Source organism: Lethenteron reissneri, chromosome 30, assembly GCF_015708825.2.
Source record: "Lethenteron reissneri isolate LAM-NWPU_2019-01 chromosome 30, ASM1570882v1, whole genome shotgun sequence".
Lineage (NCBI taxonomy): Eukaryota > Metazoa > Chordata > Hyperoartia > Petromyzontiformes > Petromyzontidae > Lethenteron > Lethenteron reissneri.
Genome location: NC_083808.1, coordinates 14,392,651 through 14,420,587, shown reverse-complemented (window position 1 = coordinate 14,420,587; position 27,937 = coordinate 14,392,651). Strand labels below are relative to the sequence as shown.

The 27,937-nt window shown below is 49.4% G+C and overlaps 1 protein-coding gene across 2 annotated transcripts; it reads left to right on the top strand.

Annotated features, from left to right (window-relative positions):
• Positions 1 to 2,184: 2,184 nt before the first annotated feature.
• On the top strand, positions 2,185 to 18,425 carry DDO (D-aspartate oxidase). Of its 2 annotated transcripts, XM_061563129.1 has the most exons (5): positions 2,185 to 2,262; positions 7,099 to 7,277; positions 8,455 to 8,563; positions 15,343 to 15,519; positions 17,036 to 18,425. In XM_061563129.1, exons 1-5 carry the CDS (start codon positions 2,228 to 2,230, stop codon positions 17,592 to 17,594), a joined length of 1,059 nt encoding a protein of 352 aa, XP_061419113.1. In that variant the 5' UTR covers positions 2,185 to 2,227; the 3' UTR covers positions 17,595 to 18,425. The 2 variants fall into 2 exon arrangements, with proteins under 2 accessions (XP_061419113.1, XP_061419114.1); XM_061563130.1 differs by lacking the exon at positions 7,099 to 7,277 and having other exon boundaries at positions 2,197 to 2,262.
• Positions 18,426 to 27,937: the final 9,512 nt, after the last annotated feature.

Below are 27,937 nucleotides of genomic sequence, written 5' to 3'. Positions count from 1 at the left end.
GGGTGAGTGGCACGAGAGGTGGGAGGGGCAGGGTGAGTGGCGCGAGAGGGGAGAGGGGCAGGGGGAGTGGCGCGAGAGGGGGAGAGGGGCAGGGGGAGTGGCGCGAGAGGGGGAGGGGGAGTGGCGCGAGAGGGGAGAGGGGCAGGGGGAGTGGCGCGAGAGGGGGAGGGGGAGTGGCGCGAGAGGTGGGAGGGGCAGGGGGAGTGGCGCGAGATGGGCAGGGGGAGTGGCGCCAGAGGGACAGGGTGAGTGGCACGAGAGGGGGAGGGGGAGTGGCGCCAGAGGGGCAGGGTGAGTGGCACGAGAGGGGGAGGGGGAGTGGCGCCAGAGGGGCAGGGTGAGTGGCACGAGAGGTGGGAGGGGCAGGGTGAGTGGCGCGAGAGGGGAGAGGGGCAGGGGGAGTGGCGCGAGAGGGGAGAGGGGCAGGGGGAGTGGCGCGAGAGGGGGAGGGGGAGTGGCGCGAGAGGTGGGAGGGGCAGGGGGAGTGGCGCGAGATGGGCAGGGGGAGTGGCGCCAGAGGGGCAGGGTGAGTGGCACGAGAGGGGGAGGGGGAGTGGCGCCAGAGGGGCAGGGTGAGTGGCACGAGAGGGGGAGGGGGAGTGGCGCCAGAGGGGCAGGGGGAGTGGCGCGAGAGGTGGGAGGGGCAGGGGGAGTGGCACGAGAAGGGCAGGGGGAGTGGCGCCAGAGGGGCAGGGTGAGTGGCACGAGAGGGGGAGGGGGAGTGGCGCGAGAGGGGCAGGGTGAGTGGCACGAGAGGGGGAGGGGGAGTGGCGCCAGAGGGGCAGGGGGAGTGGCGCGAGAGGTGGGAGGGGCAGGGGGAGTGGCACGAGAAGGGCAGGGGGAGTGGCGCGAGAGGGGCAGGGGGAGTGGCACGAGAGGGGCAGGGTGAGTGGCGCCAGAGGGGCAGGGGGAGTGGCGCGAGAGGGGCAGGGGGAGTGGCGCGAGAGGGGGAGGGGGAGTGGCGCGAGAGGTGGGAGGGGCAGGGTGAGTGGCGCCAGAGGGGCAGGGGGAGTGGCGCGAGAGGGGGAGGGGGAGTGGCGCGAGAGGTGGGAGGGGCAGGGTGAGTGGCGCCAGAGGGGCAGGGGGAGTGGCGCGAGAGGGGCAGGGGGAGTGGCACGAGAGGGGCAGGGTGAGTGGCGCCAGAGGGGCAGGGGGAGTGGCGCGAGAGGGGCAGGGGGAGTGGCGCGAGAGGGGCAGGGGGAGTGGCACGAGAGGGGCAGGGTGAGTGGCGCCAGAGGGGCAGGGGGAGTGGCGCGAGAGGGGCAGGGGGAGTGGCGCGAGAGGGGGAGGGGGAGTGGCGCGAGAGGTGGGAGGGGCAGGGTGAGTGGCGCCAGAGGGGCAGGGGGAGTGGCACGAGAGGGGGAGGGGGAGTGGCGCGAGAGGCGAGAGGGGCAGGGTGAGTGGCGCCAGAGGGGCAGGGGGAGTGGCGCGAGAGGGGCAGGGGGAGTGGCGCGAGATGGGGAGGGGGAGTGGCGCGAGAGGTGGGAGGGGCAGGGTGAGTGGCGCCAGAGGGGCAGGGGGAGTGGCGCGAGAGGGGGAGGGGGAGTGGCGCGAGAGGTGGGAGGGGCAGGGGGAGTGGCACGAGAAGGGCAGGGGGAGTGGCGCGAGATGGGCAGGGGGAGTGGCGCGAGAGGGGCAGGGGGAGTGGCGCGAGAGGGGCAGGGGGAGTGGCGCGAGAGGGGGAGGGGAGTGGCGCGAGAGGTGGGAGGGGCAGGGTGAGTGGCGCCAGAGGGGCAGGGGGAGTGGCGCGAGAGGGGCAGGGGGAGTGGCGCGAGAGGTGGGAGGGGCAGGGGGAGTGGCACGAGAAGGGCAGGGGGAGTGGCGCGAGATGGGCAGGGGGAGTGGCGCGAGAGGGGCAGGGGGAGTGGCGCGAGAGGGGCAGGGGGAGTGGCGCGAGAGGGGGAGGGGGAGTGGCGCGAGAGGGGGGAGGGGCAGGGTGAGTGGCGCCAGAGGGGCAGGGGGAGTGGCGCGAGAGGGGCAGGGGGAGTGGCGCGAGAGGTGGGAGGGGCAGGGGGAGTGGCACGAGAAGGGCAGGGGGAGTGGCGCGAGATGGGCAGGGGGAGTGGCGCGAGAGGGGCAGGGTGAGTGGCACGAGAGGGGGAGGGGGAGTGGCGCCAGAGGGGCAGGGGGAGTGGCGCCAGAGGCGAGAGGGGCAGGGGGAGTGGCGCCAGAGGGGCAGGGGGAGTGGCGCGAGAGGGGAAATTATAGCTCAAGGATCGCAGCTGTAATGGAGCGTGGATCCACGGGCATGCCTCAGGCGGGGTGAGTGAGTGTGGGTGAGTGTAGGTGAGAGGGTGAGGGTGGGTGAGGGTGGGTGAGGATGGGTGAGGGTGGGTGAGGATGGGTGAGGGTGGGTGAGGATGGGTGAGGATGGGTGAGAGGGTGAGGTTGGGTGAGAGGGTGAGGGAGGGTGAGGATAGGTGAGGATAGGTGAGGATGGGTGAGAGGGTGAGGATGGGTGAGAGGGTGAGGGTGGGTGAGAGGGTGAGGATGGGTGAGGGTGGGTGAGGGTGGGTGAGGGTGGGTGAGAGGGTGAGGATGGGTGAGGGTGGGTGAGGGTGGGTGAGAGGGTGAAGTTGGGTGAGGATGGGTGAGAGGGTGAGGGTGGGTGAGGGTGGGTGAGAGGGAGAGGGTGGGTGAGGGTGGGTGAGAGGGTGAGGGTGGGTGAGGATTGGTGAGAGGGTGAATGTGGGTGAGAGGGTGAGGGTGGGTGAGAGGGTCAGGGTGGGTGAGAGGGTGACGGTGGGTGAGAGGGTGAGGGTAGGTGAGAGGGTGAGGGTGGGTGAGAGGGTGAGGGTGGGTGAGAGGGTGAGGCTGGGTGAGAGGGTGAGGGTGGGTGAGAGGGTGAGGGTGGGTGAGAGGGTGAGGGAGGGTGAGAGGGTGAGGGTGGGTGAGGGTGGGTGAGAGGGTGAGGGTGGGTGAGGGTGGGTGAGAGGGTGAGGATGGGTGAGAGGGTGAGCATGGGTGAGAGGGTGAGGGTGGGTGAGGATGGGTAAGAGGGTGGGTGAGAGGGTGAGGATGGGTGAGGGTGGGTGAGGGTGGGTGAGAGGGTGAGAGGGTGAGGGTGGGTGAGAGGGTGAGGGTGGGTGAGAGGGTGAAGGTGGGTGAGAGGGTGAGGACGGGTTAGAGGGTGAGGGAGGGTGAGAGGGTGAGGGTGGGTGAGAGGGTGAGGGTGGGTGAGAGGGTGAGGGTGGGTGAGAGGGTGAGGATGGGTGAGAGGGTGAGGGTGGGTGAGAGGGTGAGGGTGGGTGAGAGGGTGAGGGTGGGTGAGAGGGTGAGGGTGGGTGAGAGGGTGAGGGTGGGTGAGGATGGGTGAGAAGGTGAGGGTGGGTGAGAGGGTGAGGATGGGTGAGAGGGTGAGGGTGGGTGAGAGGGTGAGAGGGTGAGGGTGGGTGAGAGGGTGAGGGTGGGTGAGAGGGTGAGGGTGGGTGAGAGGGTGAGGGTAGGTGAGAGGGTGAGGGTGGGTGAGAGGGTGAGGGTAGGTGAGAGGGTGAGGGTGGGTGAGAGGGTGAGGGTGGGTGAGAGGGTGAGGCTGGGTGAGTGTGGGTGGGAGGGTGAGGGTGGGTGAGAGGGTGAGGGTGGGTGAGAGGGTGAGGGAGGGTGAGAGGGTGAGGGTGGGTGAGGGTGGGTGAGAGGGTGAGGGTGGGTGAGAGGGTGAGGGTGGGTGAGAGGGTGAGGGAGGGTGAGAGGGTGAGGGTGGGTGAGGGTGGGTGAGAGGGTGAGGATGGGTGAGAGGGTGAGGGTGGGTGAGAGGGTGAGGGTGGGTGAGGATGGGTGAGAGGGTGAGGATGGGTGAGAGGGTGAGGGTGGGTGAGAGGGTGAGGATGGGTGAGAGGGTGAGGGTGGGTGAGAGGGTGAGAGGGTGAGGGTGGGTGAGAGGGTGAGGGTGGGTGAGAGGGTGAGGGTGGGTGAGAGGGTGAGGGTGGGTAAGAGGGTCAGGATGGGTGAGGATGGGTGAGAGGGTGAGGGTGGGTGAGGTTGGGTGAGAGGGTGAGGGTGGGTGAGGATGGGTGAGAGGGTGAGGGTGGGTGAGAGGGTGAGGATGGGTGAGAGGATAGGTGAGAGGGTGAGGGTGGGTGAGAGGGTGAGGGTGGGTCAGGGGGGGTGAGAGGGTGAGGGTGGGTGAGAGGGTAAGGATGGGTGAGAGGGTGAGGGAGGGTGAGAGGGTGAGGGTGGGTTAGGGTGGGTGAGGGTGGGTGAGAGGGTGAGGGTGGGTGAGAGGGTGAGGATGGGTGAGAGGGTGAGGGTGGGTGAGAGGGTGAGGGTGGGTGAGAGGGTGAGGCTGGGTGAGAGGGTGAGGCTGGGTGAGGATGGGTGAGAAGGTGAGGGTGGGTGAGAGGGTGAGGGTGGGTGAGAGGGTGAGAGGGTGAGGGTGGGTGAGAGGGGGAGGGTGGGTGAGAGGGTGAGGGTGGGTGAGAGGGTGAGGGTGGGTGAGAGGGTGAGGGTGGGTGAGAGGGTGAGGGTAGGTGAGAGGGTGAGGGTGGGTGAGAGGGTGAGGGTGGGTGAGAGGGTGAGGCTGGGTGAGTGTGGGTGAGAGGGTGAGGGTGGGTGAGAGGGTGAGGATAGGTGAGAGGGTGAGGGAGGGTGAGAGGGTGAGAGGGTGAGGGTGGGTGAGGGTGGGTGAGAGGGTGAGGGTGGGTGAGGGTGGGTGAGAGGGTGAGGATGGGTGAGAGGGTGAGGGTGGGTGAGAGGGTGAGGGTGGGTGAGGATGGGTAAGAGGGTGAGGGTGGGTGAGAGGGTGAGGATGGGTGAGAGGGTGAGGGTGGGTGAGAGGGTGAGGGTGGGTGAGAGGGTGGGTGAGAGGGTGAGGGTGGGTGAGAGGGTGAGGGTGGGTAAGAGGGTCAGGATGGGTGAGGATGGGTGAGAGGGTGAGGGTGGGTGAGAGGGTGAGGGTGGGTGAGGTTGGGTGAGAGGGTGAGGGTGGGTGAGGATGGGTGAGAGGGTGAGGATGGGTGAGAGGATGGGTGAGAGGGTGAGAGTGGGTGAGAGGGTGAGGGTGGGTCAGGGGGGTGAGAGGGTGAGGGTGGGTGAGAGGGTGAGGATGGGTGAGAGGGTGAGGGTGGGTGAGAGGGTGAGGATGTGTGAGAGGGTGGGTGAGAGGGTGAGAGGGTGAGGGTGGGTGAGATGGTGAGGGTGGGTGAGCGGGTGAGGATGGGTTAGAGGGTGAGGATGGGTGAGAGGGTGAGGGTGGGTGAGAGGGTGAGGCTGGGTGAGAGGGTGAGGCTGGGTGAGAGGGTGAGGGTGGGTGAGAGGGTGAGGGTGGGTGAGAGGGTGAGGGTGGGTGAGAGGGTGAGTGAGAAATATAAGAATAGGCTTTACCCGTGCTGGCAATAACACAGCTGTTTATATGGTCAAACACATCCGTTGTGCCAACTCGCGGTATGCTGACATGAAAGCTACTTGAGTGATACGATCCAGTGAATTGTAGTTAAGACATTTCACTGTATCGTATCTTATATAGATTAGATTATTCTAAGGCGCTTTTCAACAAATATGCAATTATGTGTAAGATATACAGTCGTAACTGGCAACGTTTACAATGTAGTGAGTTTCATAACATTTGTGCGATCCACCAACCCTTGCTATGGAGGGCCAGGGATAATAATGACAATCGTAATCTTTGCATTTACAGTATGATTGTCGATCGCAGATCCAAAAATAAAAACAATTCCCACAGAATCTCGATGCCCAAAACTACGAATGTCCGATCGATCGACCGATCGGTCCGCGTGCTCAGTGATTGTAACACTTCCCTGCTCCCCCTCCGAAGAAGACTCGGCCCACGAAGTGGACAGCAGCAGAGCCACGCCAATCAACGTCAATTAAACTCCGGCCACTGTTGTAAATATATTGCAACTACTCTACTGTAGCGGGGATCACGTGGATTTAGGATTAACCGGAGAACATTTTTGTTCGGTTTAAGCACGTGACTTAATAAACATTTCCAAGAATAACTTTGCATAATCCATGACCTATATTTGTTGTCATAAGCTCATGTACGCAGTTAATCCGCATATCGGATAAACCGTACGCGCTTAATCGAAAAGGCACCCCCCGGTGGCAGCTGCCCCTGTGCAGTATTATGTGGTTCAGCACCAGTGGCGGCTCCTGCAAAATCTCTCAGGGGGGGCAAATGTCTGGATGATTGATAAGGATAAGGTCCACCCATGCAATGGATAAATTAACAGCTTAAGCATGTAAAGGCAACTTCACTTCTTTAATATTAATGAAAAATAAAGTGACTCTTACAATACATCTTGTTTGTTTCTATACTCATTATTAAAACAAACCACTCAAGTTTATTTTATTAAAGATTCCACTAGATTTTGATTTAAAACTTTCGTGACTGCAGGGATTCATCTTCTTGGTTCTTTCGGTAAAGTCACGTAGAAGGGAAGTAATAAAATAATAAAAATAAAACATAATAAAATTATTCTCACGACGTTTCGGCCACAACGCAAGCAGGCTGCAGTGACGGCTAGCGTGACTCTGTGGTTCAATGACATTGGTGGTGCGTCGCCCAATCGCCCTAATGAAGAAACCGCCCCTGCTTATTTCCCTCATTAAAATGCAAATCAATTTATAACATTTTTGACATGCGTTTTTCTGGATTTTTTTGTTGTCATTCTGTCTCTCACTGTTCAAATAAACCTACCATTAAAATTATAGACTGATAATTTCTTTGTCAGTGGGCAAACGTACAAAATCAGCAAGGGATCAAATACTTATTTCCCTCACTGTATGTAGCTCAGTGGGCCTTTCCTGGTAAAATATTTTTTTATATATATAGTTTTTATTAGTTGATAAAAACAAGCGGCGAATGCGCTACCACTGGGCCACGTCACTGCCACAGTTGATACAGAGTGGTGCAGTTATCCGGAGCACTGAACACAAGTCATGCTCTACACACAAGCAGAGCAGCAACGCCCTCCTCTCGAGACCTGACCAGGTTTAAAAAAAGACAGCTCTGTGCTCTGAAAGATGCCATTAATTTTAGTATGATGGCTATTTATAAAGGTGGAACTTTATTTAGACACTGCGTATTATCCGAGACTCATCCTCGTAAGATGTTCTTGTGCGTGCGTGTGGGTGGTGCAGACGGCATGGAGATGGACCACGAGTGTGTGTGCTCGGTGCAGGAGTGATGGGGCTGTCCACCGCACTCTGCATTTCCCGATCAATGCCGCACGCCCACATCTCTGTGCTGGCTGATAACTTCAGTCCTGACACCACTAGCGATGTGGCAGCTGGCATATTACACCCAAGTACAATACCTGGTATGTCCTTATCAGCAGACATCCCCCCCCCCGCAAAGTAACACAGCACCCACACGCAAGCTTTAATTCCAACACGTGGAGTTTACAACATGCACCCTGCATCACCGATGAGTGACGCCCATGTAGGATGTACACGGTATGGGATAGCATTGCACTCCAGAGGCGTAGCTAGGGGGGGCAGGGGGGTACATATGTCCCCGGGCGCCCAGGTAAAGGGGCGCCAAAATTAGGCTTACAACGTTACATTATAACTTATTGCGGCGGGCGCGGCAGCCTGAAACTACTGCACAAATCTACACCTCAACCTAAAAGTTTATATATCCCGCCACACACAGCCTACATGTCATGTAATTACATTTTGGTATGTGATTAAACGGGGGGGGGCGCCAATTTTATAGTTCGTCCCCGGGCGCAAAATATCCTAGCTACGCCACTGTTGCACTCTACAGGTTTCCGCAGAAAACCGGATGGGCTCTGAGTTATTTATCTTTTCCCTGTGGTAGTCGAGTTCGGTGATGTGGGTTGATCGTGTGGGAGATACTGTATCTCAGAGACAGACGTTGCATATTTCTGTCTGCCTTTGACATTCACCCTCATCTTGGCTGGGTGTAATATTTGAGAGCCACACCTTCCTACTTCAGCGCTGTTTTGTGACAGGTCAAAAAGGGCAGCTGTTTTGAAAGAATCCACTGAGGATTTTATAAGGGACTAAAAAGAGATGATTTCCATTGAAGGAGAGTCCGAGCGCTTAAGACTTCCTGGCCACGAAGAGGCCGTCGGCCACGAAGAGGCCGTCGGCCACAGCAGGGCCCTGGTGTCACCAGCAGCTGCCCGTGTGTTACGTTTGTGGTGTGCTGCCACCCCCTCCTCCCAACAAAGATCCCCCATATAGCCTTAACAGACTGTAGGGACAAGTGCTGTTAGCGAGCACCTATGAAGGCCGGAACGGTACACGAGGGGGTGGGTGGCCAGCGACACGCCCGACTGCCTTTGTTTCCCTCGGCAATGTTTACACACCGCACCAGGTACTCATGTGAGGTTTATTCGACCTAGGGGAGGCCCGGGACCAGTTCATATAATCGTCACTGGTGTTGGCCGTGAGTGGAAATCGAACCCGTGTCGACGGGTTCATAGCGCAGCGCGCTAACCGCTACACTATCGCCCCCCCTCCCAACAGGCACTCCCACAGACACGCTACGCTACTGGTTCAAGGAGACATTTGAGCACGTTCTGGGACTTGCACGGCGAGATGACGCTCCCTCCATCGGTGTTCAGCTTGTGTCAGGGTAAATATTCCCATGTATGCTCCGACACGTGCATGTAAAATACAGTCAGTAAACGACAACCGGTAACCGTTTTCATAATCGATTGCTGGTTCCAAAGGTCAGGAAGCCGTCACTGTTTCCACTAGAATGTTCTTAATGAATGTACCGATTGACACACGCGAATGTATAAACGGCACAGTGGTTCAAGTCACAGCATGGTACAATTTCCCTCGTTTCTCTGTTAAAAGGTAAAGGTACAACCCTGCAATTGTTTGCTGATGCCAGAGGGAGCTCTAGAGGGTATTTTGTCTACTCTTCCACACTGACCAGATGTCTTGGAAAAGGTAGGCATTCCCACACTTTACCCCACCACACATGACCTGCTGATCGACTGTGGTGAATCCATTTACACTGCTCGGTGGACAGAGGTGGAGGGATTTAAGAAACTTGAACCATTGTTTTAATTCCCGCGCTTGGAGATGGAAGCGAACCAGCAACTTGCACCTGTGCTAACCATTACACTGCTGACAGCTCTGCCCGTTTATTTTAAAGGTAAAACACGTTATTCATGTTGTTATATGTTTCTATTTGTGTGGAAAAGTGGTTTTACAATTTTTTTCAATGCAGTCACCAGTAATGGAAAAATAACCATGTGAATAATGCAAGTATAAATGTACACAGTGTACAGTGAGGGAAAAAGTATTTTATCCCCTGCTGATTTTGTACGTTTGCCCACTGACAAAGAAATGATCAGTCTACAATTTTAATGGTAGGTTTATTTGAACAGTGAGAGACAGAATAGCAACAACAAAATCCAGAAAAACGCATGTCAAAAATGTTATGAATTGATTTGCATTTTAATCAGGGAAATAAGTATTTGACCCCTCTGCAAAACATGACTTAGTACTTGGTGGCAAAACCCTTGTTGGCAATCACAGAGGTCAGACGTTTCTTGTAGTTGGCCACCAGGTTTGCACACATCTCAGGAGGGATTTTGTCCCACTCCTCTTTGAAGATCTTCTCCAAGTCATTAAGGTTTCGAGGCTGACGTTTGGCAACTCGAACCTTCAGCTCCCTCCACAGATTTTCTATGGGATTAAGGTCTGGAGACTGGCTAGGCCACTCCAGGACCTGAATGTGCTTCTTCTTGAGCCACTCCTTTGTTGCCTTGGCCGTGTGTTTTGGGTCATTGTCATTCTGGAAAACCCATCCACGACCCATTTTCAATGCCCTCGCTGAGGGAAGGAGGTTCTCACCCAAGATTTGACGGTACATGGCCCCATCCATCATCCCTTTGATGCGGTGAAGTTGTCCTGTCCCCATAGCAGAAAAACACCCCCAAAGCATAATGTTTCCACCTCCATGTTTGACGGTTGGGATGGTGTTCTTGGGGTCATCGGCAGCATTCCTCCTTCTCCAAACACGGCGAGTTGAGTTGATACCAAAGAGCTCCATTTTGGTCTCATCTGACCACAACACTTTCACCCAGTTGTCCTCTGAATCATTCAGATGTTCATTGGCAAACTTCAGACGGGCATGTATATGTGCTTTCTTGAGCAGGGGGACCTTGCGGGCGCTGCAGGATTTCAGTCCTTCACGGCGTAGTGTGTTACCAACTGTTTTCTTGGTGACTATGGTCCCAGCTGCCTTGAGATCATTGACAAGATCCTCCAGTGTAGTTCTGGGCTGATTCCTCACCGTTCTCATGATCATTGCAACTCCACGAGGTGAGATCTTGCATGGAGCCCCAGGCCGAGGGAGATTGACAGTTATTTTGTGTTTCTTCCATTTGCGAATAATCGCACCAACTGTTGTCACCTTCTCACCAAGCTGCTTGGCGATGGCCTTGTAGCCCATTCCAGCCTTGTGTAGGTCTACAATCTTGTCCCTGACATCCTTGGAGAGCTCTTTGGTCTTGGCCATGGTGGAGAGTTTGGAATCTGATTGATTGATTGCTTCTGTGAACATGTGTCTTTTATACAGATAACAAGCTGAGATTAGGTGCACTCCCTTTAAGAGTGTCCTCCTAATCTCTTTCTGATTGAGAGGGGGTCAAATACTTATTTCCCTCATTAAAATGCAAATCAATTTATAACATTTTTGATATGCGTTTTTCTGGATTTTTTTGTTGTTAATCTGTCTCTCACTGTTCAAATAAACCTACCATTAAAATGATAGACTGATCATTTCTTTGTCAGTGGGCAAACGTACAAAATCAGCAGGGGATCAAATACTTTTTTCCCTCACTGTATTAGCAAGATGTTAAAAGCAATATAGTGCAATGCTTCACAGTCTCGTATTTATATTTAGGCATTGGTTTGTGAGAGCTTGAATGAGAGCTTCAGTTTCCACTAAAACAATTATTGTTTCGTAATCTCCAAGATGTAACTTACAAACGGATTCTATTCCTGTAAGCCCAGTTCGTAAGTCGGAACACAATAATGTACTGTATTTAAATGCACATATGGTCAGTGTTATTAAATGTGTTATGACCGAACAAAAAAGGGAAGTATCGTAAAACTCATAAATAAGAAATATGGTACACTTGCATGTAATAAATATTGTATAGTAAATAAAATATGAAACAAAGTGATATAAATATAAAAAAATCTGTTTTATTTCCACTTCCCTTGAGTCCTGATGCTGGCTTGCTTGTCGGAAGGGGCGCAATGAGCCACCCCAATTGCACACACATGGGGGTAAACAAATACAAAGGTCCCCAGTATAGCCTTAACAGACTATTGGGGCAAGTGCTATTAGCAAGCACCTATAAAGGCCAGCACGGCACACAAGGGGGTGGGTGGCCAGCACTACGCCCGGCCGCACCAGGTACACATTTGAGGCTGAGTCGTCACTGGTGTTGGCCGTGAGCGAGATCGAACTCGGGTCGCCGCTCCCCACACACACACACATGTACACACACACACACAGACTCCCAGCGCTAGGCTGACTCATTAAATCTCGCGGAGGATCGCTCCGCTGAACAAAATAGTTCCGCGGTTCAGTTTGCTAGTGCGAGTTTGCGTTTTAAGTCGATGTCAAAAATAATGTTTCATAGAAGTTGGTGTTCGTAAGTCGGATGTTCGTAAGTCCGGGACTGCCTGTATTTGGTATTCATTATATTTTTCTAGCATTGGCTTGACATATATGCAGTCTATGGCAGAAAAAGGACATGATTGGAGACCAAGGCTGCAGTCAGGTTGAAGCGAAATATAAGCAAAACAAAAGACACGTCCGACAGTCACTAATAGAAAAAATCATTATTAGAGGGATGCTACTGGAAACACTATAAAATATGTACACTAAGAGCAATTCATAAAGGCAGATTGTAATCAAAAGATGAAATAAAGAGGTGAATGTGAGCAAGATGTAGAGCCTATGAAAATCAACAAACCATTGTGCTTAATGAAGAAGTTTTCAATGAGTGCACTTTACCTGGTATGACAAACGGGTCAGATACACGGACACTGACAAAGAAAATACAAAGTGTGAAAAGTACACAAAGAGGCATGCGGAGATTTATGTTGGTAATTGCACTGAAATACAGAAAATGAATGCATAAGTCAGATATCAATGTAAAATAAGGACGTGATATTGACGGTTAAGGAATGTAAGGGCGTGAAGTGGCTGGGTGGATCAGAGGTGATGCTGCTGAGAGCCTGGGTAGCAGTTAATCTGCACAGTTCCCTGATTCTCACATATAGTAAGTTATACTCTTTGGTTCTTTCGGTAAAATCACGTAGGTAAAATAAAATAAATCACGAATCTGGGTGGTCTAGCAGCCGAAGGTTTTAGGGAGCTCTGCTTGGTCTGATCGATTCGAGATGGCATTGTCATCCTCTCAGCCGACAAGGGCAATGCCACTGTCATCATGGATAAAACCACTTACAACAACAAAATTCAGGACCTTAATGATTGCAGCTATACCAAAATCAACAGAGATCCCACCAACTGCCTAGCCACAAAATCAACAATATCATCACTAAATCGACTTCTCTAATTGATCAGACCAAGCAGAGCTCCCTAAAACCTTCGGCTGCTAGACCACCCAGATTCGTGATTTATTTTATTTTACCTACGTGACTTTACCGAAAGAACCAAAGAGTATGGATTCCTGCAGTCACGAAAGCTTCAAATCAAGATATAGTAAGTTGATGGTCTTGGCCTGGTCAACAATGCTGCACAAACAATATCGTATAGAATTCTGTTTTGTGCTTCATTTGGTGATTGGGAGAGTGTTGCCCCAGTGGCGTAGCTAGGATATTTTGCGCCCGGGGACGAACTATAAAATTGGCGCCCCCCCCCCCCCCCCCCCCCCCCCCCGTTTAATCACATACCAAAATGTAATTACATGACATGTAGGCTGTGTGTGGCAGGATATATAAACTTTTAGGTTTAGGTGTAGATTTGTGCAGTAGTTTCAGGCTGCCGCGCCCGCCGCAATAAGTTATAATGTAACGTTGTAAGCCTAATTTTGGCGCCCCTTTAGCTGGGCGCCCGGGGACATATGTACCCCCCTGCCCCCCCCTAGCTACGCCTTTGTGTTGCCCCCTCGTGTGGGCAAAAAGGTCACTTAGAGGGTTCTCAATAATTGTTATATTATCTTCTGCGGATCGTTCTCTGACACGGGGGCGGTGGTGGAGGGGAGGGAGCTCCGAAGGGATGATTTATCTCACATCATGTCAAAAGTACAGTGAGGATAAAATTGTAGTAAGTCCAACTGAGTCGCAGATTTTGTGTTGGGCGCAACACTATTTATTTCACCAACTCAACACAACATAACGTAACCTACATTTGGGTGTTGAACGCCCACACTATGGCAGAATTAGGCACGGTTTGCTATCCCAGTCCGGACCACGAGCTGGGTCCCGGACCGCGTGGCTAGAGGCTTCTTCAACCCGACGTGGATCTTCTTCACCAACAACCCATAGAACCCCGAGCCCCTCACGGGGCCCCCGTTATATTGGCCTGGGCTGAGGCTGGCTCCGCCCCTCGCCCCACCCACTTTCTAGATCTCTCCAGCTCTTTCCAGAAGGCTCCTGAGAGCTCCTTTATACTACGTGACTGCCCAGCGGCACCCGTCCACCTGTGGCCCCCCTCCAATATCATCCAGTCACGTGTCAACCAGCGTATCATGCCCCAACGTAACCCTGGCTGGCTTACACTCCCTCTCGCTCCCTCACCGGGAGCCCGCACCGCACACTGTACGTGGTGCCTCCGCGCTGACGAGCGCTCACCTAAGCCCCGCTAGGGCTGGTACTACATCCAGTAACCGGGCTGCACATAATGGCAACATATCCACCGTGACTTCGCAAGCCCGGCACCACACAGTGACATTCACAGTCACTACAAAATGGAGAAAAGCGACAAAAAAAGTTAGAAAAGGAAAATAAGTGTTCTTGGGCAGCACACATAGCTAGCAGGTATGGCTGATGGATGAAACTGGTGACGATGGCAGCCAAAGGAGAGAACGTGCCCACGAGGATGACCACCATGGAGATAGAGTGGTGAGATCAGTTTAACCGCAGGAATGATATGGAATTTGGCATCCAAAGTCCACGGGGGTCTTATCTTATATTGTTCATATAGAACCTTTCAAGGCACTTTAAAATAGTTGTAACATTCTTCGTGAGATGATGGTTAAAATAAGGAGTGGGATTATTAAAAGTGGTTGTGTAGTTATGGTGACCTGAGGACGGGTGGTAGTGGTTAAGAAGGGGTAGGGGTAGTGATAGGGGTAAAGGTTGTAAGAGCGGCTGGGGTAGGCCTGGTCGTAGCTGGGGTGCAGGGGCACGGAGTAGCAGTAGCAGTAGAATGGGCAATGGAGAAGAGATGGATTTTAAGGGAAGAATGGAAGAATAGGCATGGAGAGGCCTTGATCCAGCAGTGGTCTGGCCATGGGTGCTGAGGATGAATAGCAGCACAGGCCTTGATAATTGTGTTTTCCTATTGTTTCCTCAACGCCCAGTTTGTTCAGGAAACAGTTTCCACTCTTGATCTTCTGAGCTACTTTGGAAAGGTGGTATTTATATGTGAGCATATGGTCTAGGTTGACCCGTAGAAACACTAGCTTTTGATCATTTTAACCATTCAAAAATATCTTAACTACAATTTGAATGCGTATAGCGTTTACATACAATCACATCTCAAGACACTTTAGTTAAACCCAAGGGTTACTTATAGGATACACAATATGAACACATCTCCATTGTAATCCGTAGTTTGTTGAGAAGGTTGTGGAGTATCCATAATAAATAAAAATGTATTCTCCATTTGTCTGATGACTATGCCATCCACACCAACACCAAAGTCAGTATTTTGCTGACCCACCCATACTGGGCATCTGTGAAAAAGAGCTTCATATCTCATCGGTTTCCTCCTGCAGTCTAAATGAAGATTCTGAAGTATTATTAAAGATAATTTATGTTCCTTGTTTACCAAGGAATCCTGAGTCTCAGTACTTTTTCTGGAAGGACCTGCTAAGTTTTTGCAGTAGGGGACGATGTTTTTTCGTGTAATCCCAAGTTAATTTTCAGTATTGGGATGTTTGACCCAAACCAGTTAGATTGGATGTGTTTTTTTTATGAGAGGATACCAGGGAACCCGGAGGACACCGATGCAGAACAGGGGTTACTTCCTCTATACAGAAAGGCACCCAAGTAAGAAATTGATCTAAGGGACATCTTGCTGTGAGGCCCAAGTGTTACCACTGTGCCTTCCTGCTGCCCTAGGATGAAGTTAATACGATGTGCCCAGTGGATGCGAGTGTCTGTGTGTGAAGTGGTCTCTTTTGTTTTCAGATACGAAGTGTTCAGGGAGCCCCCAGTGGAGCGCCTCCCTTTCTGGGCTGACTTGGTGATTGGGTTCCGCGCAATGACCGATCAGGAACTGTCTGGGTTTCCGGGGCACACCTTCGGCTGGTTCTTCACTACGCTGCAGTGCGAGAGCTCCTTTTACCTGCCCTGGCTGATGAAGAAGTAAGCAGCGCACTTGGCGTGACCACACGCGGTTAACACACTCACTTGCGCTACCACACTTGGTTAACACACGCACTTGCGCTACCACACTTGGTTAACACACGAACTTGCGCGACCAGCACCGATGCACTGAATGTCACTATTTGACAGCCCCACAACATAACAAAAATCCAGATTTTTTTTTCTGCTCTGCAAAGTTTCTTGTGATACAAATTTGTGTTAATTAAAAATAAAATATTCATCAGTAGCCCGAAACCAAAAAACAATTTTAAAAGTAAATGACAAAAAATATGATTTAATGCATTTTAATTCCTGTGGCAAGTCAAAAGCCCATGTAAATTCACACCTAAACATCCCACAGTGTTAAAACACACGATGTAATCCAACCATGTAGCTGGTAAAGTCAAGACGCTGTACATGGAGGGAGGGGGAGTATGCATTTAGATGGTGTAGTAGGATTAAAGGGGTAGGGACAGGGGAATGGGGAGGAATATTTACTTATGAACATACAAATAATTTCTAAAAGTAAGGGGGTTGGGGCATCGGAAGAAATAAACCTTTAATGCTGTTATAGCCTCTCGTGAAATCTAATCGGCTGCCTTAAATCTTATCTGAACAGGCCAGGGCAGGTGGGATCACCTTCTCCTCAAATGGAAAATAACAATCACCCAAATATGGCTGCACTGCTCCACAACAGTGGAACGCATTTTGAACTCGTACCTACTTGCGAGCCTTCTCCGAGGGCACAAGTGGTGGGGATTCACTCGTCGTGCCCGGGTACCAACAGCTGCATTACAACCTAGACGACGAGTTATGGTTACTACTCAATATCTATACAAAGGAGGGACAAGCAGTGAAATCTTATATTTTGAGAAAAGTCAGCTGCAAGCAGAGACGAAGAGGAAAGTCTTTTAACAGTACACATGTCCAGGTGGAGGAAATTTGAGACCCAGAGGCAGCAGAGGAGAAGATAACCACCACGTCCCATGGAACGGGGCTAACCTGAGGCATTATAAGAGAAAGTCGCTGGGAGGGGAAAGAAGAGATAAGATGGGAGAGGTCGGTGGTACCAAGCCAATGCAATTTAAAATGTCTTCAGTAATTATTTACATTGTAAATGTATTACCAGTTTGGTAGAAAACACATATATTACACATTTTACTTAAATGGTACATTTTGTTTGAACATGTTGTGAAATACTCATAAATATGCTTATACACTGGACTATTTTTAATCCACCCAAATCAGATATTGTACCTGCATTTGTCCAGAATGTATATGGTTTGTGTGCCAGGCAGCTCAGCGGAAGAACAAGCGGCTTGCAAATGATACATTGCAAGTGTCGATAAAATGAGTACCACTTTGTGGGGGAAGCCAACAGTAGTTGTCCTATGAATACTCACTCCCCACCATAGGAATCTGGAATTTTTACCACTCGCTTAGGGCTGTAAGCAGATGGGCACCACCTCAATGCTCTTTTAAGCATTACATCACTTGGACTTTTGTCTTTCTTTAGGCTGCAGTCGGCAAATGTAGAGCTAAAGAAGACGCATGTGGAAAATATATGGCATCTTCATGGTCAGTATGACGTCGTTGTCAACTGCACAGGCCTGGGCTCCCACGCATTATTCGGAGACAATGAAGTGTATCCGGTGCGTGGGCAAGTGATAATGGTGCGCGCTCCCTGGCTAAAGCACTTTGTGCGTGCAGGGGATGGGCACACTTACATATATCCGGGGGTGCGTGACGTGACGCTTGGCGGCACGCGTCAGAGTCACTGGGGTATGCTGCTGCCCATAGCGGAAGATTCCCTGGGCATATGGGAGCGGTGTTGCGCCCTGGTGCCTTCCCTAAAGGGATCGCGGCGAGTTGACGTGCGAGTCGGGCTGCGGCCAAGCCGGACCTCGGTCCGCCTGGAGAGGGAATGCCTGGCGTGTGGGGCACTGCGCATGACGGTGGTGCACTGCTATGGACACGGGGGAGTCGGGGTGACGCTGCACTGGGGCTGCGCCAGAGAAGCGTCAGCGCTCGTCTGTGACGGCCTCCAAGGCCACGTCGCGAGCGCTAAGCTGTGAGCAAGTTGTTGCACGACATGCTTACGCAAACTAATTTACAAAGCGATAGAGATATCGCTTGCAATGTTAACGTCTCATGATGGAGTAAATTACTTTATATTATTTTTGTACACCAGTTTAACGATAATAATATAGCCACTTTCAAACATGTCGCATCAGTATGCGTGTAAAGTAGAACATTTAAGACAAAAGTGTGTATGCATTGAGGATAAGATTCCATGCTGCTGTGACACTGCAGGCGTGCACCCATCCACGTGCATACTCGGGGCTGCCCCTTCCTAGGTCCAGCAGCTAAAGCAGGTGCTTTGTCTGCCATGCCAGGGGCAGCCGAGCATTTTTGTCACTATTAAGGGAGAGTGCAGTTATTTATAATGCTTAATTATCTGGCTTATATCTGATTGGTTGTTCCTTCGAGGTCATGACACCTATTTAAGAAGCTGGGTTAATGAGACACAGTTATTTTGACTTCCTTGATTTTAATCGGACTTCCTCGATCTTGCACTGATCATCTAGTTTCAAATGAAACCTCCAATATAATTGTTAAATTTGATTGTGAGAATAATTTTTCAACTTATCACTGAACTGAAACACTAATTCGCCCGTTTAACGAGTGTACAAATTACAATTTAATTGGTTTTGACTGCATCAGGGGGTGGAGGGTCTTAATGACACACTTTTGGTCGGTCATGCAGTGTTTACCTTCGGCAGGTGATTGTATTACATTTGTTTTGCTGCTAACGTGTATTAATTGTAATTAAATGCAAAGTTAAAAAAATGGATACTTAACGATGAAAATTGTATGAATTAAACTAATATAATTTGACACGTGCATCCTTGGTGTAATATGTAATTATTCACTTTTCCATCATTTCATAAATGCCTGTGTTGTGGATGCTATTTTACTTCTCATGATTAATCTTTCCTTCAAGCATCTGTTTCTAGTCTGCCAGGTTCTCTCATGACTATCAAGGTTTAGATGTAATCCAGTTTTCTTCAGTTGAATTTTGACGGAGTCGTTGCTTGCTGGGTCCACACACCAGCTTTCTAAGACTGATTCAGTCTTTGTACCAATTGATGGCCACAATATTGGTGCTACTCAGGCAGTTTACAGTCAGTGTTGTCCTTAATGCCTCTGAAACACACATTAACACCTGATTAGCTCACAGTGACGACACCACATTTACCCCCACTATTTAAGACCGAAATAGGAGGATTTCTTCACAATTCTGGTTGTCGCCTGATGAGACTGGTTGTAATTACCGGCTAAATGTCGTACTCTATTTTAAAATGTGGGTTTAGCCCCCAACACACCGGTGTGCCGAACTATTAACTAATTGGCATGTTGTGTTTACGTGACAAACCTTATTAATTGGCTTGTCCAGTGGTGTTGGGCTTAATGATACATTTATATTTATGCAATTTAACCCCAAAAAAACGTCCTATGGACGATCACTATGACTTGGTTTTTTCATCTTAAAAATATAGCCCAGCTGCATCCTTCCACTATCGGACACTTGAGAAGCTGGTTCATGCGTTTGTTTTTTCTCGTATTGACATTTGTAATTCTGTATTCGTTGGCGTCCTCCTTAAACTGGCGTCTACAACATGTGCAGAACGCGGCTGCCAGAATTCCTATGCACAGCACGCCTGTTGCTGAACACACTACCCCTGCACTGGCATCTCTCCATTAGCTGCCGGTCCGGTTTCAAATAGAGTTCAAGATTCTTCTCACCTACCAGGCTCTCAATCATGCTGCTCCCTCATATATACAGAACCTCCTTTGCCTAATATGTTCCAACAAGAGCACTGCGGTCTTCAGAGTCTGGCCTGATGTGTGTATGTGCCGAGATTACGTCTGGAGGACGATGGGTTAGCCGGCCTTTTATCGTGTGGCCCCCATGCTGTGGAATTCACTTCCACTGGACGTTTGCTCTGCTGCCTCCCTCATTTTATTCAAACTTATTCCTAAGGCTTTTTCCATCTCTTGAATTCTTTGTTTGTCGTTTGATTTCTTTGCTGTGAGCCTGCATGTGTGTGTGTGTTTTATACAGCGCCTTGTGATCTTCAGGTGAAAGGCACTTTAGAAGTGTACATTATTTTTATATCTTATTCCTGAATGTTCACCCATTTTGTAGCATCACGTTAAACGTAGCTCATTAAATTGCACAAAACGTGTTTTGTAAGGTTTCTATGTTAACACCCATTATTTCCAGTGATTACCAATCTTAGCCCATTTAAATCTTGTCATTTTATTTATACTACATTTTGCATAAAAAATATAAAACTAAATCTTAAAAGTTAACACCGCCAAAAACCACTGCAAATCACAAGCCAATTCTGAAACGGACAATCCGATGCTTCAGTACTAAACGGGGTGCCACAACCATCAAACCCAACTGAAAAATATGCACGAAAGTGTAGACCTGACATTACACCAATATCTGCTCGACCCTCCACAAACTCGTCTGAGATCCAGGAAATCAATCTGGGAAAGCACGAGATGAAGCAGGGTCAACTGAGGACCACTGATGAACACGACGGAGTTCTGCTGAGGTTCATAATAAAATCCTCATCAAGGAACGCCACCACTGCTCTGTATGGCTTTGATTTGCCAAGAAAACGATGGTGCTTCGTCAACTGCTTCAGAACAGCAACTGGTCGCACACCTCTTCTATGAGTGTAAAATTATAGGTGCCCCACAAATTGGGGTCACCAGAACCAATAATGGACCTTTCTACTGCTGTCCGGCGAGACTGAACAGTAGTATTCACGCTATTCCCGAAGCCATCACATGGCTCACAAACTTAAACCTGGACTTATAATTTACACATACTTGCCATATTCTAGAATTACTAACCTGGGACTGCTTTGCATCTCCTACCACCAATCACATTGATATGAGATGTATTTCCTACCACCAATGTAATTGGTGGTATTAAGAACGACGGGCAAATTCAACCTGTTGCAGTCGGCATATATGAAGTCCCACAGTACTGAGACAGCTCTGCTAAAGATCACTGGTAACCTCTACAAGATCATGGATGATCGGTGTGCAGCAGCATTGGTTGGCCTCAATCTCTCGGCTGCTTTTGACACCATCGACCATGAGATACTCATCGCTCAGCTAAGGTGTATCAGGTATACTCTTTGGTTTTTTCGGTAAAGTCACGTAGGTTAAAATGAAATAAATGAAAACAACTAAATTAAATCCCGACGTTTCGGTCGCAACACAAGCGTCCTTCAGGTGGGGACAGCGTAGCAAAAGCACAACCGCTTAAGCGTGTCTCAGAGATGGCTGTGACGAGGAATTATATAGTCGCGGGGGATGGAGGCCATGGTGAGTGTGTGGGCGGGCTGTATCAGGTATGGCACTGGGTTCAATAAGTTCGTCAAGCTGGGTGACAAACATCACCTGTGCCGTGCCTACGTGGCATACTACAGGGGTCCATCCTCAGGCCTTCCTATTTTCAACATAGATCTCTCCGATTGCCGATGTCATTGTATCGCATGACATTAATTTCCATCAATTTGCTGATGACAAAATGATACACTGCAGGGAAGTCAACATTACATATCGAGAGCCTCGGTAACCTCGAAGATTGCACGAAAGTTGTGCATGTGTAGTGGGTCCAAGGAGAGTCGAGACGGTTCGTAGAGACAACACGTTTATTACAATAATTACAGTAACAGCCCCTCCACCCGATACCTGTGGAGGAATAGCCTCCGGCTAGCGTGTCCTATCAACTGGGACTATGTACTCTCAGCCCTCCGGCTAAAGGGGTCCTAGGGGAGGCTAGCTGACCCGACCCAGCTAAGGTCCTCGGGTCCCGACCACTGGCCCACTCAGTCCCGGCCCTTAGAAGAACGTCGGGTCCGGGGGTTCCCAGGGTCCTAGCCTAAGCAGTCTTCAGCTTGATGATTACTGCCGGACCCATCCAGGGGTCTGGCTTTTATACCCGTTCCAGGGTCTCTCCGCCCCTAGCCACGCCTTCCTTCTGGAACTCTCTAGGGGGCTCTGGAATATCCCCCCAGCCCCTCTCTGTGGGGTCTGGGGAGTCCTATTGGCTCAACGGCCCGACTCATCTTACCCATTCAGTGTACCACCCCCTATTGACACATGTCCACTACTACAGGTAAAAATGAATGGGAAATATCCACAGTGCCCAACCATTGCTACTACACATGAAACGGAATGCTGCTTAATTCAGATAAATCGGAGGTTCTGCTGGTTGGAACTCAGGCTCAAGGAAAAACATTTGTGGGAGAATCAGGTGTGGTGGTCGAAGTCTCGAGGATTCAGTTTTCTATTAATCTAAAGAACCTCGGCACCAAACTCGACCAGAATATAGCACTTGCAAAATATAGTCCGGTCCTGCAATTTTCATATCAGGCCTCTCCGACACACCTGACAACTATTGAGTCGTGATAAAGCCAACATGGTGGCGTGTAGTATAGTATTGATAAGGCTCGATTATTTCAATTCACTACTCTACGAGACGTCTGGAAAAAAAACATTACCAAGCTGCAGCACGTGTCATGATGGGTACTGCAAGATCTGTCTGTCCAGTCCTCACCGAGCTGTATTGGTATCCGGTTGCCGAACGAATACATTATAAGGTCGCACTCATTACACAAAGTGCATGCCACAAATGAACCACAATACCCTGCTGATCTCAAGGAGCATAGACTATCATGTGAAATCTGGTCATCCTCGCAGCAGCTTTTGACTGGCCATCGAACAAAGACGGTCACTGCATCACGTGCTTTCAGATGCGCTTCTGCGGCCGTCTGGAATGCTCTTCCTTCCGACATTGGGAAGCTAATGGAGCTTTGCACTTTTAAATTTAGATTGAAACTTTATTTCTTTAAAACTGCTTTTTGTGTCTAGATGCCCTTCCCCCACAGCTCCGATTAGCACGGTTGGCATCGTATGATCTAAAATAGGTTCAACATATTTATCACCTTAGTTACTCCCGGTCAAGTGGGCGCAGGGTTTATCGTGCAGGGGGTAGGGAATGCGGATGTTGTGGGGACCGTTAATGAGGACCATTACACGAGTTTAATTCGCATGAAATTTCGATGTTTTTGTTTCTTCTTTCCTCACGAACCACGGACCTCCGTTGTGAAATAGCAAGGAAACTTGCTGAACGAGATCCTCAGATGAACAAATGAATAAACTAAATTGTTTTATATCGCAGTTACTGTCCACCTAAGATTGCCGTAAATAATGGATAAGTATCAATCTGAACTATAAATGAAAAGCAAATACTTCATGTTAATTTTTTGTATTAATATTTGATTTACAGCCACTTAAAATAAATATTTTAAACGGATTCGTAGATGCAATCGTAAGAACTGTAGATTGATTGATTGAGGTAGGTGGTGCTGTACCATGAAGCCTCACAAATAGGCCTCAAACCGTTCACCATTTCAGCTCTTCTCTGCATTGTCACGATTCGCAGTTATTCAAGTCAAATAATCAAATGCGGTGCTTACTTTTTTGTTTCTCATTTTTTCTGTCTCATGTCCATAGATTTGTTCGCGCCGGTATCCTATATGAAACATATTTGATAACCATTGAACAAACTCTGCCCATTCTGGCTTCGCGTTCCTCATTCTCGATCTTTCCTCAGCCACCCTCTCCAGTTTCGGTATCTCAAACATACCCCTTCCCTGGCTCCAGTCTTATCTCTCTTCATGTACTTCCTCTATCTTTCAACCCCTCCACCTCACCTCCCTCGCCCATCGTTGTTGGTGTCCCCCAAGGGTCTGTCCTGGAGCCCTTGCTATTATCCCTCGATCTCACCTATGGAAGCTGTCATTTCTTCATTTTACTTTCCCCATCACTTCTTCACTGACGACACAGATTTAATTTCCCTTTCCCTCCTTTACCGCTCACCTTTCCTCCTGCATTTCCAACTGTTTATCGATTGCCCAATCTTGGATGACAAACCACTACCTTTCCATCAATCGTTCTAAAACTGAAATTCTTTTCTTCCCCTCTCACCACCCCCCTCCAACCTGTCCTACCATATCACTCTCTAACATCTCCCTCCGTCTCTTCTGCTCACAACCTCGCAGTCATCTTCAACGCCCCCCTCTCCAACCACATCTCTGTCACTATCCGCAATTGTCACTTTCACCTATTCAATATTCGCAAAATCCCCCCCCCCCTCATCTGCTGCTAAACTCCTGGTTTACTTCCTTATTTTCTTTCATCATGACGATTGCAATTCCTCTACAACAGATACTAAATGCCTCAGTCGTGATCATTTTTAACCTTCCCCACACTTCTGTTCTACTTTCCCAACTCCACTGGCTCCCTGTCTACTGTCGCTGTCTTTTAAAATGTCTCACTTTAATCTACAAATCCCACTATGGACTTGCCCCACCGTAACTCGCTTCTCTCATATCTTACTATTATGTCCATTCCGTCCTTTACGCTCCAAATCTCTGCTGCCCCTCTCTGCGCCTCCCTCGCCAGTCATGCTTAAATTCCAGTTCTTTTCTTGCTCTCCTTCACTGAAACTAACTCCTACTGGACATTAAACAATCATCTTCACTGTAACCTGCTTCCGTTCCTCCCTTAAAACCCATCTCTTCTCCCGAGCCCATCGTACTACCCCAACCCCTATCACTACCCCAACCCCTATCACTACCCCAACCTCTATCACTACCCCAACCCTTATCACTACCCCAACCCTTGTCACTACCCCAACCCCTGTCACTACCCCAACCCCTATCACTACCCCAACCCCTATCACTACCCCAACCCCTATCACTACCCCAACCCCTGTCACTACTTCTAGATTTGAAGCTTTCGTGACTGCAAGGATTCATACTCTTAGTTCTTTCGGTAAAGTCACGTAGGTAAAAAATGAAATTAAAATAAAACAATAAAAATCACGACGTTTCGGAGGCAACACAAGTCTCCGTCATCAGATGGGACCGTCACAGCCAGATTAGCTGCATCAAGTGAGGGAGGGATTCAAGGTGTAAGCTCTTAAGTACCAGTTAAGGGAGGAGGGGGGAGGGGCTTATCAGAATGGGAGGAATTTCACCTATTTGTTAGATTTTTTAACAGACAACGAGACAAGAAGTCACAGCTTCTCGAGACGCTGGCCTTCCTCAAGAGATGCCGCGATAACAAGGTAATACCCATCGCTTTCACACTCACATCTGCTGCTGTGTCCTCACCGAACTCTAAACAGATTTGACTTAAAGCTAGCCTTTCACTAATCTCGGAGAGAATAAGGTTACTCCGAGTTGAACTCGATAATTTAGACAAGACTCTCTTACAAACACATTTAATGTTAGCACAAAAAATGTCTCCTTCTGATTGGAACCACGTTGACAACATGACTTCTGCTTCTGCTGACTCACTGTCAACCAAATGCAAAGCCAACCTGATTTCTAAATTCAACCTCCTATCTAAGAAGAAATCAGAGCCACAAATCACAAAGCTGGATGTCAACAAGACTGTTATTAATCAGAGTAACATACCAATTTCTGACAATCTGAAAACGGTACTGGCCAAAGGACTAAATTTCGCTGTCACCCCCAAATATATACCAGTAGAGGATGTCATTTCTCAGGTTGATGTTGCCCTCAGAGGCATAGGACACATCCATACGGATGTAGCAAGAGCTGAAATAGCCACGATTCTTAAGAATGCTAAGAAACCCACTAGTAACATTAGCAAAAACGAACGCTCTGAACTCGCGAACTTAAAAAAGAGAGATGATATAGTCATCCTCTCGGCAGACAAGGGCAATGCCACGGTCATCATGGATAAAGAATCATACAACAACAAAATCCTGGACCTACTTAATGATGGTAGTTACTCCAAAATTAAAAGCGATCCTACTAACATCCTAACGACAAAAACCAACAGGATCATCACTAGTTCGACTTCCATAATCGAACCAACTAAACGTCCCTCTAAAACCCTCGGCTGCTAGACCTCCCAGACTCTATGGCCTCCCCAAGATCCATAAAGAAGGCACCCCGCTACGACCCATCGTGTCAACGATTAACTCCCCTACTTACAAACTAGCCCGTTTTATATCAAATACTCTACTTCCCTTCACAGGCAAGACCTCTTCGGCAGTACTCAACTCAACCCAACTAGTCTCTTTGGTCAAGGACATGGTACTATCTCCTGATGATATCCTCGTAAGTTTTGATGTAGTATCTCTGTTTACCAAAGTTCCAGTGCCTGACACCCTAACAATAATTGAGGACTTGGTCCAACATGGATTGAATTCGGATGTACCTGCGCTGGTTAGGCATTGCCTCACCAACACTTATTTTACCTGGAATGGCACCTTCTACAAACAGAATGAGGGTATCCCTATGGGCTCCCCCTTGTCATCAGTGATAGCCAACATGTTCATGGAAAAGTTTGAATCAGACGCCATCCAGACATCCACCCTGCGTCCTTCCCTGTGGAAGAGGTATGTGGATGACACTTTCGTCATTTGGCCACATGGCCTCCCAGCATTGAACCACTTCTTGGACCACATCAATTCCAGACATCCATCCATCAGATTCACCATGGAAGTGGAGAAAGATGGCAAACTACCATTCTTAGATATTCTGTTTGAGAGGAGACCTGACGGATCCTTGGGACATTCTGTCTACAGAAAAGCCACCCACACAGATTCCTACTTGAAACCGGATTCCCACCACCACCCATCTCAAAATAATTATCTCATCAAAACGCTATACCACAGAGCTCATGGCATTTCTGACCAACACCACCTGGCCAGTGAATTGAGACATGTACATCGGGCCCTCAGGATGAACGGATACTCTGAACGCACCATCCGCCAAGCTGTTTCTCCCACCATACAGAAACAGCCACTTGAATCTCCGATCAAAACTGTCACGTTACCATACATAGCAGGCGTGACCAAAAAGATCTCCAAAATTCTAAACAAACATAAGATCCAAGTCCGATTCAGTACAGTACGTAAAATCCGTGATCTAATTCCATCTGTGAAGGATGTCATCCCTGACTTGCAATACCCTGGAGTCTATAAACTGAGTTGCAGCTGTGGTGACTGTTACATTGGGGAAACGAAACGTCATGTCTTTGATCATGTCCGCGAGCACAAGTCAGATTTGAAACACGGCAAAATTGAGTCTTCTGCCGTTGCAGATCTTTGCTACAACGCGGTGGGCTCTCATGAGATTGTTTTCTCCGAGACTAAAGTGCTCTGCAAACCCTCTGGCTACCATCAAAGGTTTGTACACGAAGCCATTCAGATATACAAACACAGACATAATTTCAACAGTGATGATGGGTACAAACTTAGTAATCATTGGAAAGATGTTATCAACCATGCAAAAAAGATGTAATTACACATTGTTGGACCATCTTATCTGACAGGCACTATTTTACTTTACCGAGTGTTAACATCCCTAACGTTTAACAGTACTCTCTTTATTGTCAGCCAACATTGGTATAAACATGGGCATTTTCTTTCCTTTCCTACTATGTACATCCACAGTGACTTGTGCACAAACACATCCTTGACCTCGACCACGAGTACCCCGTCCCTCTGTTAGCCCCCCCCCCTCCCGATACTTTCCATTCATTGGCTACCACATTCTGATAAGCCCCTCCCCCCCTCCTCCCTTAACTGGTACTTAAGAGCTTACACCTTGAATCCCTCCCTCACTTGATGCAGCTAATCTGGCTGTGACGGTCCCACCTGATGACGGAGACTTGTGTTGCCTCCGAAACGTCGTGATTTTTATTTTTTTATTTTTATTACATTTTTTACCTACGTGACTTTACCGAAAGAACTAAGAGTATGTACCCTGCCACTACCTTGGACTAAGGCGCTATATAAATCTATATAAGATAATAAATTCCGTAGTTAGTAGAGTTGATTCATGCATGCATGATGGTGTGCGTGTAATACTCTCCCCGGTTAAGACCAGTAGCACAGGTTATAACACTTCCCTGACGCCTGAGACAAGAGGGAGTGCACCGGCTATGAACACAGTCAGGCAGTAGAGGGAGCTATCGGCACGCCGAAAGAGGCCCCCACAGGTACAGAGAGGGTGCATATCACATATGACAGTTCAGCATTGGTTCAAGCAAGCCTGACTTCTGATGAGGCACTGAATGTCAAACATATCTAGAGTTTTCTTGTATAGACCAAATGCTGCTTAAATTATGCACATCCAGATGCGGATTAAATATGTTTACGTATTTTATAGAGAGATATGGCCATGCGGTTCATTGCTTATTTATTTAGTTACCACGGGTGTAAATTGTCACGTATTGGGTCAGGGTACAGGTTCATCTGGCAACCCACAAAGGTCCAAAG

Excerpts from the sequence above, each read along its gene's own strand:
- DDO (XM_061563129.1), top strand. The coding sequence starts at position 2,228 with ATGGAGCGTGGATCCACGGGCATGCCTCAGGCGGG. Across the intron at positions 2,263-7,098 it reads ACGGGCATGCCTCAGGCGGG|ACGGCATGGAGATGGACCAC; the intron begins GTGAGTGAGTGT and ends TGGGTGGTGCAG. Across the intron at positions 7,278-8,454 it reads ACACCCAAGTACAATACCTG|GCACTCCCACAGACACGCTA; the intron begins GTATGTCCTTAT and ends CCCTCCCAACAG.